At 38.5% G+C, this 16406-nt stretch overlaps 1 protein-coding gene across 19 annotated transcripts in view; it reads left to right on the top strand.

Moving 5' to 3' along the window:
• Nucleotides 1-16406, top strand: part of arhgef7a (Rho guanine nucleotide exchange factor (GEF) 7a) — a 105393-nt gene that overhangs the window by 16104 nt on the left and 72883 nt on the right. For 13 of the 19 annotated variants that reach the window (XM_067517311.1, XM_067517305.1, XM_067517300.1 and 10 more), the window contains 12 exons: nt 945-1083; nt 1167-1226; nt 1337-1483; nt 2125-2211; nt 2358-2436; nt 2514-2653; nt 3561-3782; nt 3871-3964; nt 4349-4438; nt 9873-9972; nt 10815-10869; nt 11151-16398. In XM_067517311.1, the coding sequence (XP_067373412.1) occupies nt 945-1083; nt 1167-1226; nt 1337-1483; nt 2125-2211; nt 2358-2436; nt 2514-2653; nt 3561-3782; nt 3871-3964; nt 4349-4438; nt 9873-9972; nt 10815-10869; nt 11151-11273 (1336 nt within the window). In that variant the 3' untranslated portion in view covers nt 11274-16398. Of the gene's footprint in view, nt 1-944; nt 1084-1166; nt 1227-1336; nt 1484-2124; nt 2212-2357; nt 2437-2513; nt 2654-3560; nt 3783-3870; nt 3965-4348; nt 4439-4860; nt 9519-9872; nt 9973-10814; nt 10870-11150; nt 16400-16406 lie in introns of those variants that run through there. The other 6 variants (XM_067517309.1, XM_067517313.1, XM_067517312.1 and 3 more) reach the window with 4 other exon arrangements.

Here is a 16406-nt window from a genome sequence, read left to right as displayed (position 1 = left end):
GGAACAAATTATAGTGACCATATTGCAAGAAAGTAGAGTTCCAAACGTTTCGACCAAATTTGAAGGTTTTGTGAGAAACACCTGAGCCCGATATGCTAAAACTATTTGGGACCTGATGTCAGCCATTACCAAGTGAGTTTTCAGAGCAGACCCCACAGAGATGGGGTACTTTAGCACTCGCAGCAGCACAATGCTCCACCAGCTTAATTGAGCAACAGTTTGTGTTATTTTAACGTTTCTTTTTGTCTCTCTCTCATCAAAAATGCATTTTACTCCTACATGGATGTGTTGAGACCTGTTGCAGAGGGAAACGGAGCTCCATCTGGAGTTAATGGGCTGAATGAATTTTGGCAATTTGTAAATTATTTATCATTCTAATCAACCTTAGGAATTATTGGACTACAACAAATAACTCCTGTAAAAAGTCATGCACAGCAGTGTTCAAGCCAATTTTTCCAAATTATGTTTTGTGTGTTATTAAGGTTTATGTTTGTGACTATAGGTTTCTCATTTTTGAGAAATATTTCACATATTATTTTTTTTTAAGCTCCATCCACAGCTGAAGCTGTTAATGCATCAATTAGACAAACATATATGTGATAAATTAAGTGATTTCATATGTTTTCATATTTTACAAATGATGAAATGGCTTTAGCCTTTAGTCTGTTGATGAGAGAAAACAACATTTGAAGATATCACGCTAAGCTTTAGAAAATAGTCACAAGCAGTTTCACATTTTATAGACCCATGACCAATAATTAAAATGTTTTTGAAGATAAAAGACAGATGCAAGAGCTTCTGTTTGATATGTTGGTTGCAAACCCTGCAGTTCTGTTTGGGTTGTAGAGAAAATGTTTCAAAGATCACTGTGGGTCATCAAGTTTGAATGACATGCTAAGTGAATAATTGATGTCGTCTCTCTCGCTCTTTTCCTCATCTTGCAGTGAAGCCCTCGGGGAGTTCATGGAGGGGAGGGGTGCAGTCAGCCCTGGGATCCTCACCCTGACCACAGGCCTCAGTAAACCCTTTATGAGACTAGATAAATACCCCACTTTACTCAAAGAACTGGAGAGACACATGGAGGTGTGTATCTATGCACAAACATCCGTCTGGAGCTTTAGTGTCATAATGTGGATTTAATAACCTACATATTTGTTATCTTACAGGAGAATCATCCTGACAGGCCAGACATTCAAAAGTGCATGGCATCTTTCAAAAATCTGTCTGTAAGCGGAACTTCCTCTTCAGTCGGATGTAGCATGTAACAATGACTTACTTATAAATGAGATGAATTAATAGGAGGCCTGTAAGCAGTTGTCATTTCCCATCTTGGTAGGTTCAGTGCCAGGAGGTACGGAAGCGGAAGGAGCTTGAGCTGCAGATTCTCACAGAGACCATCCGACTGTGGGAGGGGGATGACATCAAGACCCTGGGGTCTGTGCTTTACATGAGCCAGGTCTTAGTCCAGAGTCCTGGCTCAGAGGTACCACCACCATCTGCTGCTACACTACAAATTACCATCAGCTATGAATGCAATATCAGAATTCATAAATTTGGGTGTATTATATATTATAATTAAGCTAATTAAATTTGAAACCAGTCATCAGGTACTGGGGCCTAGATCAGCATTTATTGAACTATGTGCAATGGCATGTTTTCTATAGCTCCCAGCTGGAGTTCAGTGTCATTTAGCAGCCTTTCTTCAAACACATTTTTTGACTATTTGGTGTGAAACTTTGCCACTGTCTGTATCATGGACTAATACCCAGATAATTAGGGTACAAGGGCACATGATTAAAATGGTATTACACCAGAGTTGAGTAATAACTATGTATGCTTTTTGCGTTGTTCTGTATATGTTATTATGGATACATGTAATTGAAACATGTTAGAATTATGATCTCCATCTGTACATTCAGATATCTTGTGACATGGGAAGAGGTAACATCTCTTTTTTTGGGCTATAATTCACAGAGCTGCAAATGTTCTTGAGACTCTTAAGTAGTTTAATCTCACTGGGCCTCAGGTTCAATAATAGGGTTGCAATTAACAAGCTAGATTGCCCAATTTTCTTGCATCTCTTAACGTTTGCCTCTCTCTCTCAAATCTTGTCCTGTTTTTCAGGAGAAGAGTGAGCGATACCTCATGCTTTTCCCCCATGTCCTCCTCATGCTGTCAGCAAGCCCCAGGATGAGTGGCTTCATATTTCAAGTGCGTAATTAACACAGTCTCAGATTTCTTTCAGGTTTCTTTCACTCCTCTCCCCAGTGTTTAACTCAGTGATCTGTACATAACATAGTGGATGAAAGGCCTTTATTTTTTTATGTTTTGTGTCTGATGACGATTTCTCTCTGCAGGGAAAATTGCCCCTGGCAGGAATGTCAGTGACCAAACTAGAAGATTGTGAAGCCCATAAAGATGCTTTTGAGCTCAGTGGTAAGGCTACACGAGATGGGCAAATGCAGAGTTTAATTTACATGAAACCTTCAACAACATCATCTCTGTCCCTCCAGGCACAATGTTTGACCGTCTCCAGGTGGTGTGTACCAACCAACAGGACCTGCAGGACTGGGTTGAACACCTAACCAGACAGATCAAACACACTACTGCCACAGCGCCCAGCCATAAACCACTCACTGTTCCCTGCCACACGGTCAGAAACTAATGGTTCATTGCTCACATACAGAAAAAAATTCTCCTTCTTCATTTGATACTCATATTATACAAATTTACTTATATGTTGATTTCTCACTCTGGACTGTGAAATCAATAGCTATTACAGACTGGCTCACATAATACCCAGAAATCATCTGAACTTACTAAACAGGCCTGTGGAAAGTGACTTATTTGTCCTAAGAGAATGGCTGAATGCACAATTGCATTTAATACAGTTAATACATGTATAAATGAATATTAGCATTGTCCCTTGAAGAAACATTTAATAATAATAATCCTTTTGTCTACAGTACACCACTTAAATTTTGGTGGTTGCATCATGGCAAGATAACTGGAAAAAAATTTTAAAATCTGGAAATTTATCTGCAGGACTTCAATTTAGCATTTTTAAAAATGGGGAGATAACACGTGGAGAGAGCCTTTTGATCGTGAGGTATTTCAGGGATTAACCATCTGGCATTAAACCCTGGGATGAAGATAATGCTGCACAGTGGAGGGGTTACAAATGATATCTTTGGGATCCTAAGGAGGTGCTCCAAAAAGCCACGCGATCATCCGGCAGGTCCTACACACTGACTTGCTTTGAGGTTCCTGAAGAATGGCTTCTCCAGTTCTAACTGACTGGGAGCTCGAGTTAGAACAGAAGAAGCCTTTTGGCTGAGTGCTGAAACATTATCAAGAACCTGAAGCATGTTCAAGTTGCTACTGAGTAGATGACCACAACCTGCATGACTGAGAATCTGCATCGTGTGCTTTTCTTATCAGTCCTGATCATTTTTTAAACAAGCAATATGGATTTAATACTATAATTTATAAAGACTTGCATATTTACCTTATATCTAATTTCTGCTGTTACTCAGCAATATTTTTAATTTTTTTTACAGCTCCCATCTCACCCCTTCACCCCATCCCGGCATGCTGACGGGAGGGCCATGACAGTGGCCCCCACCTACCACACACTTCCTCACCCCTCCTCCCATGGACCTTCTCACAGCACCATGATGTGGGGACCACTAGAGCCACCCAACACCCCCAAACCATGGAGCCTGAGCTGCTTGCGGCCTGCACCCCCTCTACGGCCCTCTGCTGCCTTATGCTACAAGGAGGTGAGGGACTCTGTTTGTGTGTTTGGAAATCTTGATGTGTCGTTATTTAAACATAGAATTTGAATTACACAAACGATCTCATGTACAGGACCTTAGTAAAAGCCCAAAGAGTGTGAAGAAACTCCTACCCAAACGCAAACCTGAGAGGAAACAGTCTGAGGAGGAATTCGCCTTGAGGAAGAGTATGTTCAGACTTTCCTAAATAAACAAAATAAACAGCAATATTTGATGTTTTTTTTGGGAATTGCTTTCTTGGTTTTTCTTGCTCATATCTGTCCATTAGGACTGCTAATGCTGCTACAACTTTTTAGTTTTATTTTATTTTATTTTTTTAAGTAAGAGACTACATCCTACATCCAATTGTTGTGCTAAACTAAACATATCACATGCTGATTTTTAGTAGACAACAAAGTGAGTAGCATTCATACGCTCATCGCACTCTACCGTAGAAAGCAAATAAAACATAATTTATAACATCATTTATCAATGTTTTCCATGCTGTCATGTGTGCATACAGTTGGAGGGAGGCAAGAGCATGTTAACTTAGTTTGCTGTCCGGCTCTCAGGTACAGCTGCTCTGGAGGAAGATGCCCAGATCCTGAAAGTTATCGAGGCCTACTGTACCAGTGCCAAAACCAGGCAGACTCTCAACTCCAGTAAGAAAACACTGCATTTAACTCATAACTGTACATGTGCATGTCCAAATGAAGAGAGGTTCGTACAAGACGTTGCTGTTTTTGTATTCGCTGTATCTGTATTCTGTTACTCGGTGCCTTTCTTTAACACTGGTATTCTGAACTGACCTTTCTAACAATAACTTTTCTTCTTTCTGTTTCTCCTCCACTCCTCACCCTTTAACATTTCTCTGGTGTATCTGGCATTTCTGTTTTTCTCCATACTTTTAATATAATTTCTCCGTGCATTCTGATTTCATCTCATCCTGCATCTCTCATCGGTTTTTATGATTTTACCATTTGTTGCGTATGCTACCGCCTCCCTTCTTGCACCCTCACTCCTCTACCTTCACGCACCATTTCCCTCCCTCTTCTACATTCACAACGTGACGTGCTTCGACCAGCCTGGCAGGGCACGGACCTGATGCACAATCATGTGCTGGCAGATGTGGACCGGTCATGTGTGGACTCGCCTGGCCGCCGTAGCAGTGTGTCTAGGCCAGAATTATCCTCTGACCTTTCGGAGGACTCTGACTATGACTCCATCTGGACCACCCACAGTTACAGGATGGGTTCAGTGCCACGCAAGAGCTGCATCTCTCACCAGAACTAAAGAACGTACAGTACTGCCATGCTGTACTGTAATGTAACGTACAGCACGTTTACCTCTCTTACCTTCAATGTATTAAAGGAAACTAGATATTTTTTATTTATCTATTTATTTTCTATTATATATTTGTCCTTTTTTGTTAACTTATTTGATTTATTTATTTCTTTTTCAGCAGTTTATTTGAAGATGTTTAAAGCATCTCCCTGTTGCCTTTGCCACTTTCCCTTTTATGTGCCTCCTCTCTTTCTGTAGTTGTCATGCAGTAAGTGTTAGGTAATTCTTGTTTATTTATCTTGAATGTGACCGCTCCTTTTGTTTGACCATAAATGTGGCGGACTTTCTTAGCTAAGGGGATGGAGTGGTGTATAGGGAAGGAAGACCCATAGGAAGGAGAGATGAGGACTGAGCTTTTCCTGTCTGATATTCAGATGTAATTCAGGAACGAGTGTATTTTATTTACCATGTACTGCTTCTCTCCCATATGTCTTTGTAGAATCTTTATGCTCAAACATAGCACAAATGAGACACATATGCACACACAGGTTCAGTCAAATATGCCTCTGTTGCCTGATAATACAGCAGCATGCAAATGTAATATTCAAATTTTATTTTATCATTGCATTTTTTCCCATTATCTAAAATTTTATTCATGCTGCTAGCCGTAAGCAGAATAATATTCAACACAAGTATTTGCAGTTCTTGCTAAATATTTTGTGAAACTCAGTCCACATTTTGTTGTAGCCGCTGCTGCAGGAGATCATTACATACATGTCGCTCTGTAGTCAAGCTTTTACCAACTGTACGAAGAATGTTACAAATGACAGGGTCTGTTTGCCCACATTACAAAAAACACATTTTGACACTTCTAATAGTATCTAGCTGAGTTCATAGTTTTGACTTTAGTTTTGAGATTTCTTGTTAGATTTCCTCTTTTTGCTCTGATGCAGTTTGGGTGAACGTGATTTAAATGTGATGATTACAGCTTTAAACAAATCGAACAGCAGAAACAATGTTCCATTACTCTGAATTTTCCATAGATGACAATGGCCAGTGCCTACTACCTGCGTGAGTACATAACTCCACTGAGATATGTATGTTTTTTTTGTATTTTCGGTGAACTGACCCTTTAAGACATTCATTTGAACAATTTACTATAGTACATAATCTCCGTAACCTCATCATTTAAAGCCAGATCACAAATTCAGTAATGTGGCTGTCTGTGGATTCACAGGGTTGTATTTTCAATTTCAAGTTACTCCATTAATGAAGTAAAAACATTCCTCGCAGAACCGAGCATAGTATACCAGCCAGAACGCAGCAAACATACAGTAACAGCGATGTGTCTCCTGTTAGTTAATAGTTTGGTATTTTAGAAAATAGGCCGATTTGTTTTCTTGCTCTCAGGCAGATGTGAAGCAATAAGATATAATCAGCCCCACTGTCACATCTGTTCATCCCATAGTTTTAGCCTAAAGACTGTAAGCAGGACTAGCTCTGTCCAAAGGTAATACAATCTGAACAACAGCACTGTTTAATGCTTACTGTTTAAGTAAACAGACTCTGCTAAATAATGACCTTTTAAATGTTCTGCTTGTGGACATTTTGTACCTTTTTAGAAAGAGCCAGATGTCATTTCTCTTGTTTCCAGCCTAAGCTAAGCATGGCCAGACTCCAGCTCAGTACTAAACTCTCAAACAAAGAATAGATATCGATCTTCTTGTCACACTTACAGAAAGTGTGTCTCATTTGTTCCCTGAGAGCAGAAAACATTAAATATACTTGGGCCACAGGCTAGCAGTTTCTTCAGTCTGTTAACTAAGATTGTGATGTAATATAAGCTTGTCTCCAGCTTTATATTTACACTACAGATATGAGAGTGGTATTTCTAAAACAAACAAACAAAAAAACTGTGCCCCAAAATTTTGAATTGCAGTGGCTTATGATTGAAAGTATTCAGTGCCCCCTCTCAGTTTACATAATTAGATTAAATTTAAGCATATAAATTTGACATTTGCCTTTACCTATCAGTAACCCATAATGGCAGAGATGGGTCTCAAGTCATAAATCTTAAGTCCCTTAAACATGTCCCAGCTCACTGTAGTGAGTCAAGCAAGTCAAAAGTCAGATCATACGAAATTGTAATGATGCATCCCAATTTTCACTGTTTTTAAACTGTGGTTGTGAAAGTTGAGTTGTGATGTTAATAGAGCTGTTGCTGCTTGCATTCACCTTTTAAATTGTGCTGATATTTGATATCAACAACACCTTATCCCGCTTTAAGTGAGCAGATGTCGCTTCTGATGACAGGTCGGAGAAACCTGGACATATTAAAGGAATAGAGGTCTACAAAATTAATCTCCATAAACTAGATTTAGTAATGTGGTAACATAAGTAAGTCCCAGTTACCAAAATACCTGCTAAATATAACCTACACAAATCTAAGCCATTCACCATGTGCGTGCTCACACTCACTACCCAAACCTTCATGCGTCTACAAAGCCTAAAGCTAAAACAGCTTCATTTATAAACAAAACTAACTGCTCCTGAGCAGCTACCTCAGATGAGGTACTTATTACATACTGTAATATGCTACCTCCACATTGTTAATGGCATCCCAATGACCCCATTGACCAGCATAACATTTAGTGAAGAAAAAGACAAATGTAGATAAAATGGCTGCTTTAACCACTCTGATTTTTAATTTATTTTCTAAAATTGGACGAAATGTCAGATATATCCAAAATTGAATTTTACTATTCATTTAGTCATAATTTGAGTGTAGCAACATTTAAAATGAATTTGTTGCTAAATTAGCTGCCATTGTTTTTGTTTTGTATTTAGTCATTTAACTGCTGCACATATTGGATTCATGAGGCAAAACTGAAATGAGCTGTGATATTTTACCTAATACAGCAGAAAAAATGGAAAACATTATGGCGAGCGTCACACTGTCCACAGTATTGATGATAGTCACCTATTATGCTAACTTACAAATAGCTTCAATAAACCCAGTGTGCTCCTTAATGACTGACTACATGAAACACACACCTATGTGAGTGACTGAACAACTCTGCATTGCTGTTGAAAGTGGAGATGTTTCACCAGCCCCCTTTGCCATGTAAGTCCAACAAATGCTTAACAGCCAAATGTAGGGCAGCTGCAGTGGTCATCAAAACTGTAATTGGAGTCTGACAAGTCAAGTTATGTGACTTGTGTCCCCCACCTCTGCATAATGGAGTGAAAACACTTCTCATTTACAAAGTATTCAGATCCTTTGCTGTGGCATTTAAAATCTTTGGCAGGTATGAATACTTGCTGAAGCCACTGCATTTCTTTATCGTGTTGCTGTTACTGTGCTCTCATAATTTATTCTGGTTCTCAAATCAAACACAAACAGCCCTTGTGTCACAAGGTAACAAACTACCACCTATGCTAAAATCTCACAGGTCAGGCACGCCTTCATGTTGTCTGGTTTGCGAGATTTCTCATGCTAGTTGGATTAATGACTATTTTTATGAAGAAGTATTTTTCCAGTGTTGGTATTTAAAGTACAATTGACATCCTCTTAGAGTCTGTCTCCTCTTACAGGAAGCAATTTGAGTGACATATGGAAAATATTGGTCCATGTTACAGTAGTACTTAATGTTTGAAATGTTTTTTTCTTTATAGTACTTATTTTGTATACATTTTTTAAGTTGTTATTCTGTATGTCCATGTTTACAAATGTACCCTGTTTTCTTTTGGTATTTTTTTTTTTATCTATAACATGAAGTGTTTAAATTATTTAGCACAATCATGTAATGGGCAACTGGTTGGGGGGTGGGGGGTAGAATCTGATAAATTCTGTACTTTTTGTCGTCTATCAGAGTGTGTATGATTATAGTCCTAAAGGTAGACTTAAATATTAAGTGTTACTGTAAAGTAAATGCTCATTCATAGTTTAAATCCTCACCTTTAGTGTATTTGGAAGCACTGAAGGTAAAAAGAAAGAAAAAATTAAAAAAAGGAAGAAAGAATGAAGAGACCACAATTATTTGGAAACATTTCTATGTGAACCAGTCATTCAACCTCAGAATACTGTCAGAATGGACTTGAAATATAAAGAGCACATAGTCTCCTATTCTGTAAATACTAGTTGTCATGAAAAAAGAAAAAATCCATTCTACCTATAAATATTTGAGCTAAGAATATCACTGTCCTTATATCATGTGCTATTTTTTGTGACAGGTGTATTCTGTGGTTTACGAAACTTAAGTCAAACTGTGGGACAGGCAGGGTGAAGAGACTGTCTTTGACCAACATTGTTCTCTGTGTGCTCTAATGCTGTATTCAATTCACACGTGACCATGTCTTATCTGCAAACAGCGCCTTCAGTGTATTTGTTCTACACTGCTGAAGTGTTCAAGTCCCAAACGCTGTATTATGAGTTTTGAATAAATCTGTCTTTTGGTAGACGCTGTCATTCTGGTGATTTGTCAGAATGGTTAAGATTGTGGAGTTCTCATAAATTTTCAGATTGAGAGAGAATTATATTGTGAGTAAATGAAGAGATTTGTGTGAGTGTTTTGTTTTTTGTTTTTTTTTCTCTCAGCAGGCATTTCCACAGCATCTTTCTTCTTTGCACTTTCCTCTACCTTTTGTCTGATATCTTACTTGTGCACTAACATATAACTACCAGTTGTGGTATGTGCTTGCTTGTTTTTGATGCTTTAAATTTACTGAAGATAACAGATTACTGGCTCATCGTATTACAAGGTGAAACTAAGCAAAGTACCGATTGTTGAGGGCTGCTATGTTTTGAAACAGGACCACGAAGAGAAACAGAGCTGCATGTGATCATTCCTGGGGAGGAAAAAGTCCTTGTGGAGGATCCCAGTCGCAATGGACAAAGTGCAATGGAAGAAAAGTAAGATAACAAATGTCTTATTTTTCTCATTTGCCCTAAATCTCACGTTGTTTTTATTTTTTTATAATAGGACAGATTATGTAGAATTGACAACAAGAAGTTATTTTTATTGTGAAAATGTGGCTCACCAGGTTTTGGGATTTCTGTGTTATAGAGCTACTAATGTGGCAAATAATAAAGATTTATTCATATGAAATACAAATTTTTTTCCCAAAACATTGTAAGTAATTGTTTTACAAAATGCATAAAACTTTGTGTAGTAAAGACAAAAATAAATTAGTGCCGTGAACTAATGTGAAAATTTAAAAAGTTCCAAAGCTATTTCCCCCTATTAATTTAATTTTTGTTCCTTTTTTTTTTTTCAGAGGTTTTGTTTACCGTAAGAATATAAAATATAACCAGACTTGTCCTTAAAGTAAATAATTTATTGTCAACTGGTACTTTGATTTTCATCAGTATTTCTAAAGGAGCTGCTTTTGCGCTAATACTAAGCGTATCTTAAAACAAAACTCATGTGCCCACATGTGCAAGACAGTCTGGTTAATAAAATTGTTCATTCTGGCCTAACTGCCATCACGTCGGCGGTTTCTAACGTAGATCTAATTTAAAATGTGCACGACGAAATCCACAGCTCTTGTTTTGTGCAAAAACTTAACTATTTGCAATAATTACAGCAAACATCAACAGGTGCAATGTACATGTGTCAGCACATCATTTGTACATGTATAGCCATGTAAAAAATATTTTAAAGATAAACTTTAAAAAAATTGGGCCATTTATTTGATATCCAGTTTTGTGGGCATTGTTCATGCGTTGACCTTTTGACTCTCACTGTCTTAAAGGAGCCTGGTAGATGTGGTCTATGCCCTGAGGGACGAGGTTCAGGAGCTAAAACAGGTGAATGCTCAGAATATTTTATGATGCAAAATGGTGGTGAGATCTGTCATTTATGAGAATTGATATCAAGTTAAAAATTTCAATTAAAAAATGTTAGCTGACTAAAGTGTTGGTATGATGTAAGCAGAATTTAATTGATTTTGATCTGTTTTGTAAAGTGGGTTCCTTTACTGTATTTTTATTTAGGTAAGTTCATTTGGCACAACAAGGTTTGACACAAGGTGATTAGATGTCTGTCTGTTTTATGCCAACACATGTTACATGGCTGCTTTCCACCACAGGATTATAAGAAGATGAAGAGGTCGCTGGAAGAGGAGCAGAGAGCCCGGAAGCATCTGGAAAAGGTTGTGCGGAGAGTTTTAAAGAGCATGAATGACCCAACATGGGATGAGACAAACCTGTGAGCCTCTTATTCACCTTCTCCAGCTGAAGTTTTGAAACCAGGAAGAGCTTGTTTAAGTGTGGACTTGGATGCTTGTGTGCACATGCATCATAGTTAAAAATTGGTTGTGTGAGTGACAGCAGGAGTTCATCTGTAAGCAGGTACTGGATCTCATGCCTCATCCTTTTTTTAATTAAAAGGAATCACTGAGACACAATGCAGATCAGACTATTCCACAACAACATTCCTTAACACCAAAAAGAAGGCGAGGAAATTACACACATTCTTCAATTGAGCATCCAACTTCAATTCTTTGGCCATATTCAGTGTGGTTGGAAGACAATTGGAGATTTTGTTTTTCTCAGCTGACAGTCATTTCCCTGTACGCTAACCAGTGGTACAAAAATGGTACTTCAGTGGTGTTTATGGTTGCAAATGCCTTTGACAAGTCTGTACTTGAACCATACCATTTCATAACCTCTTTTGTTATTTAATTTTGCTATTAGTCTTTGTTTTGTCTTTCCCTGACGCAGGCTTAACCAGGGATGTTTAGCCTGATGTTAAGTTTGTGTCAGGAAACTCATGTTTTAAGTTCTCTTTATTGTTTGGCCTTCTTCATGGGTGTCCTAAAGGAATTGTACAGATATTGAGATTGTACTGTATCATGTAAATACTGCTAAAAGATGAGCCTTTGTCCTCTGGGAGAAATAAATGTTCTTAGAACAATGGCTGTGAGCTGTTGTTAAATTTGTTCCAACACCATATGGAGCAATGATATTTTGTCCTTTTGTTAGATAATTATGCTTGTACTATACAATATCAAGTAATGTAGCTCAACCTTTTCTTTAAACCTATTTTCGTTCCTATTAAACATGACATGACATGGAATTTGAACACAAAATAATTTTGGTACAATCAAATAGACTTTAACTCCAAGAAAACCAGACATGTGGGATACAGATAGTATCCCATTATTGAAGTACTGGATATGTTTCTTCGTGTTTACTGCACTTGATCAGAAGCTTTAGGGGTGTTGGGGCTAAACAAATGAGTTAGCATGAGTCTATCAGGAGCCGTTATTATAGCAACAAGTCCTTATGCCTGCAAAAGGGGCAAGCTTATTTATGGTTAGCTGGTTGGGACAGGGATTAAGTCATTTCTATAAACAGGTGGTTTGTTTTTGTAAAACATCTAACCATCGCAATTTATTCCATATACTGTATGATAAATTAGAAAACAGAATAAGTTTTAATTAATATCAAATTTGACAGTAATGAAAGCAGAAACGGTCAGTACAATCCACATAAGTTTAATACTAAAATGAAGCAAATGGAAAAACCTACAATCCTCCTATGTGCTATATCATATCATCTACACTCAGCCAATAAGGCTGACTGTGAATTTAATTCTACTACCTTTAGAAAAGAAACAATATAAAAAATTTTTCCTTAACTACACTATGTTTTTAGATGCCTGGGTGTTTGTGTAAATTATCAGTATATTATAAGGCTGGGGCTTAAGTTTACAGTGTCTACCAATGGTTATATTAATGTCCTGCTTATTAATTTATATGATTCATTTTCATAGCATTGTGAGATAGCAGGAAAAACACTAGTAACATTATAGCCAATGGTGGATGAAGTACTTAAAAACTACTTAAGTAAAACTACAAATGCAGAAACAATAATGTAATCTAGTAAAGTTATAAGTACCCGCATTAAAAATAGAAGTTAATGGTAATAGACATAAATGATGGGGTAAAGCTGATTACCTATACGGTCTGATGCTTTTTTCAGTTTTATGTCTCATGTCAAGTGATAAGAAGAGAAAGCCAAAGAGTAAAATTATTGCATACTGGCTCACTCTGAGTACTACTACAGTAATAGGACCATGGAAGGAGCAACTGACCCTGTGTCTATCTCTAGTTATTCATTTTCATAGAAAAAATGGAAAAAGTGGTTTATTATGAAATGTGTAAAGCGAGTTGATTGTAATGCAAGTTTGATTAGAAATGTAGTAAAGTAAAAAGTATAGATATTTGCTCTTCGAAGTGGCCATAATTAAATCTATTTAATTAAAGTACAGATTCTACTTTTACTTCCTTACTTTCCACCACTGGTTATAGCTTATGGAAACGATTACAGTGTCTTGTATTAGTAAATGTAATCTACTCGTGAACCAATTTATGTATTTCTTTTTTGTTTTGTTTAGTTTTTGGCCACTTGGTGGCACTTGAACACGCCTATCAAACAGTCGTCTGTCTATATATGCAGCAGACATGGACCAGTGCACCTATCAGGACTGTTTTACTGAAACTGGAAATTCAAGTGTGAGGGTCAAACCAATTCCACTTGTTAACAATAGTCTTTACATGTATTGATCCATTATCTGGGGACAATTTGGCTAATAATAGGTTTATCATTGCCCTGTCTTTTGGGATTTCAATTGTAGTCAATGAAACTTACTTGTTGCAAGCTCCTTCTGTGGACGAGAGTTGATTTAGAATAAGACTTCGAAAACGTGCGTTTCAAATTTGCAGTCTCCAATTGTCTGCTGTCAGATTAGTTTTTTTTTAATTATAAAAGTATTTATTATAGGGAGTTAAAGCTTATAGCTACACATTGGTGGTCATCTGTTGCCTGTCAAAACCCTGTAACAAATCATTAGAAATGATTTGCCATGATCCAAGCTGGACTTAGTGGACATGCGCGTACTAGGCTGCATGTGCCTGCAATCCAGGGATTTTAGTGACGTTGTGTACTTATCAGAGTAGGTGAAAACATCTCTGTGAGTGTGTGTGGCCTTAAAAACGTCCTACATTCTGTTTGTGGGTGAGGCTGCTACTGCACATACATCAGGTACCCCGCTGGCCAAAAGAGGACAGAGAGGCCACTGACATAAAAGCAGGGAAGCTCCTCACAATGCGGATGTTTAAATTTCTCTCTCCAGTTTCTGCTGCGTTGATATTGATTTTTGTTTGCACTGAGGTCAAAATTGTGTGATTTTATGTTCAGCGTTCATCATTTAAATCTGTTTTGCCTGGGTTAGCTGACTGCGCTCATAGCTCATTGTGGCATTTTGAATTCAACAGAAGCCATACAGAATTGCAAAAAATAGATTTGTATGGTGATGATGGATTGCATCTTGTGTTTGACCCTAACAAAAAAAAAACCCTTCGTGCTCATGGGTATGTTTGTGCATGCGTGTGTCGCCGCCTCTTTTATAAACAACCACTCTATTGTAATCTATTGTGTACCCTGATAATTGTGACAAGCTTTGCAGGGGGAGATGATCCCATTTTGTAGCTTCTGGATGAATAAGCACAGATGTCAACCTTTTCACTGTGTCTCTCACCTTGTCCACTCATTAGTAATGAAAACAGCTGCCTTTTGTTTCACGTTGAATCTTCCTTCGTAGGAACAAAGGCACACTTGACATTCATCCTGTGAAGCCAATCCCAGTAGATAAGGCCTGGCCAGTTCTGTCGTGTTGTGACCTTGCTGGCCTGACTCTCACAGTTTCTCGCTGGCCGACTGCCACTCAGTCTCCAGTAATGAACCAGAGCATAAAAACTCCCATTACCTTGATACGGGAAAGTTTACCTGGATCTCTTAAGTTACCTGTTTTTCAGGTGGAGCTATATTGCTTTAACACTTTGGCTCTGAGTTTCCTTTTTTCTATTCCCACTTTACCAGGACAAACTTCTTCTGAGCCTTCCTCTTCCTGTCAAGTGTCTGATGGGTGAGAAACTTGTGAATTGAAGAGGCAGACATACATTATCAGGATTCTGACCTACCCCAGCCCCTCTTTACTCTCACTGCCTCTTTCTTCCTATCCAGGACAGAGTGACAGCTTGTCACTGTGGGTGCGCCACAATACGGCTCAGACCCCCTGACTATTGTGGAGCTCAGAAAAAGCATCAAGGTCTTTCTCACTCTTTCGTTCACTCTTTTCTCTCTCATTTCAAAGCAGAGAATCAATCAGCCGTACACACATACACATACATACACACGACTCACTTCTTCTCCCTTCCCTCTGTCTATTCAGCAGCCAGTGATCATTTAGACTTGACATGTATTGTGAAAAACTGAGCTGCTCTGCCTCTTTCTTCTTCTCTTTCTTTCACTCCCTTTCTCTTTCAACTGTCTGTCATTAATGTCCAGGTCTTACAATATACGAACAGAGGAGGAGAAGAAAGCAAAGAGTGAGGGATGAATTGATGGATGGGAGGATAAGCACTCAGTGTCTTTTCTTTAAAGATTTGTTATTGTACAGTACTGTCTCCCAGTCATTTTTGGTTGGTGTTTCAGTCTGAAAGCCCATCCACGTGCTCTTTTGTATGGGAAAGCAATAAGGCCCCATTGAATGAAGCTGAATGGACCTGCCATCCTTAGGGGCTGAGGCCTGAGGACTCCTATTCTTTAGCCCCCAATCTAATTGGAGCTGAAATGAAATGGAGGTTTCTTATGAAAATAGGCTTTGTTTGGCCGCAAGGCTGGTAATTCATAAACAATAAGCAGGGCCCCATTGTGTAGATAATAATATATTCATGCCGCTGGAGATGGGGAGAAGGCAATGCGAAGGCTGAGGATATATAAGGAGGATAGGCAGAGACAGGGATGGAGAGTGGAGGGATAAGAAGGAGGGGAGGAGGAAGACAAGGGGCTAATAGCAAATAGTAGGTCAGAGAGAATTGGTAATGGTTGGGTAGAGTCAGAGGACTTATTGGAGAAAGTGAAAGGACTAAAAGTGGGTAGGAGTGAAAAGTGAGTGGGAATGAGGGAGTTGAAAATGACAGGAATAGGAGAGATGGAAAAGATAAGAATGAGGCGAGGAGGGCAGGAGATTGGGAAATGGCTCTGAGCACCTAAGCTTACAGGTGACTGGTTTGGCAGCAGTGGGATGGAGAAGGAAAGTGAGTAAGGGTATCTTAAAAATGAATAGGTTGCACCGTGCAAATCTGTGTGGAGATGAAGGTGGTGGAGTTTATAGAGTGGATTGGTCAAGTGCAGAGATAGAGCAGAGCAAAAGCAGTCAATCCCTAACAGGCGAGCGAAGAAGAGAGGAGACCAGTGTGTATGCGATGGTACAAAACTGACAGGAGGGCTTTCACTGTCTGGAGACATAAAGGGTAACTTAAAAAGCAGGTGAGCTT

This window comes from Channa argus, chromosome 9, assembly GCF_033026475.1.
Source record: "Channa argus isolate prfri chromosome 9, Channa argus male v1.0, whole genome shotgun sequence".
NCBI lineage: Eukaryota > Metazoa > Chordata > Actinopteri > Anabantiformes > Channidae > Channa > Channa argus.
This window is presented reverse-complemented; position numbering and strand designations above follow the sequence as displayed.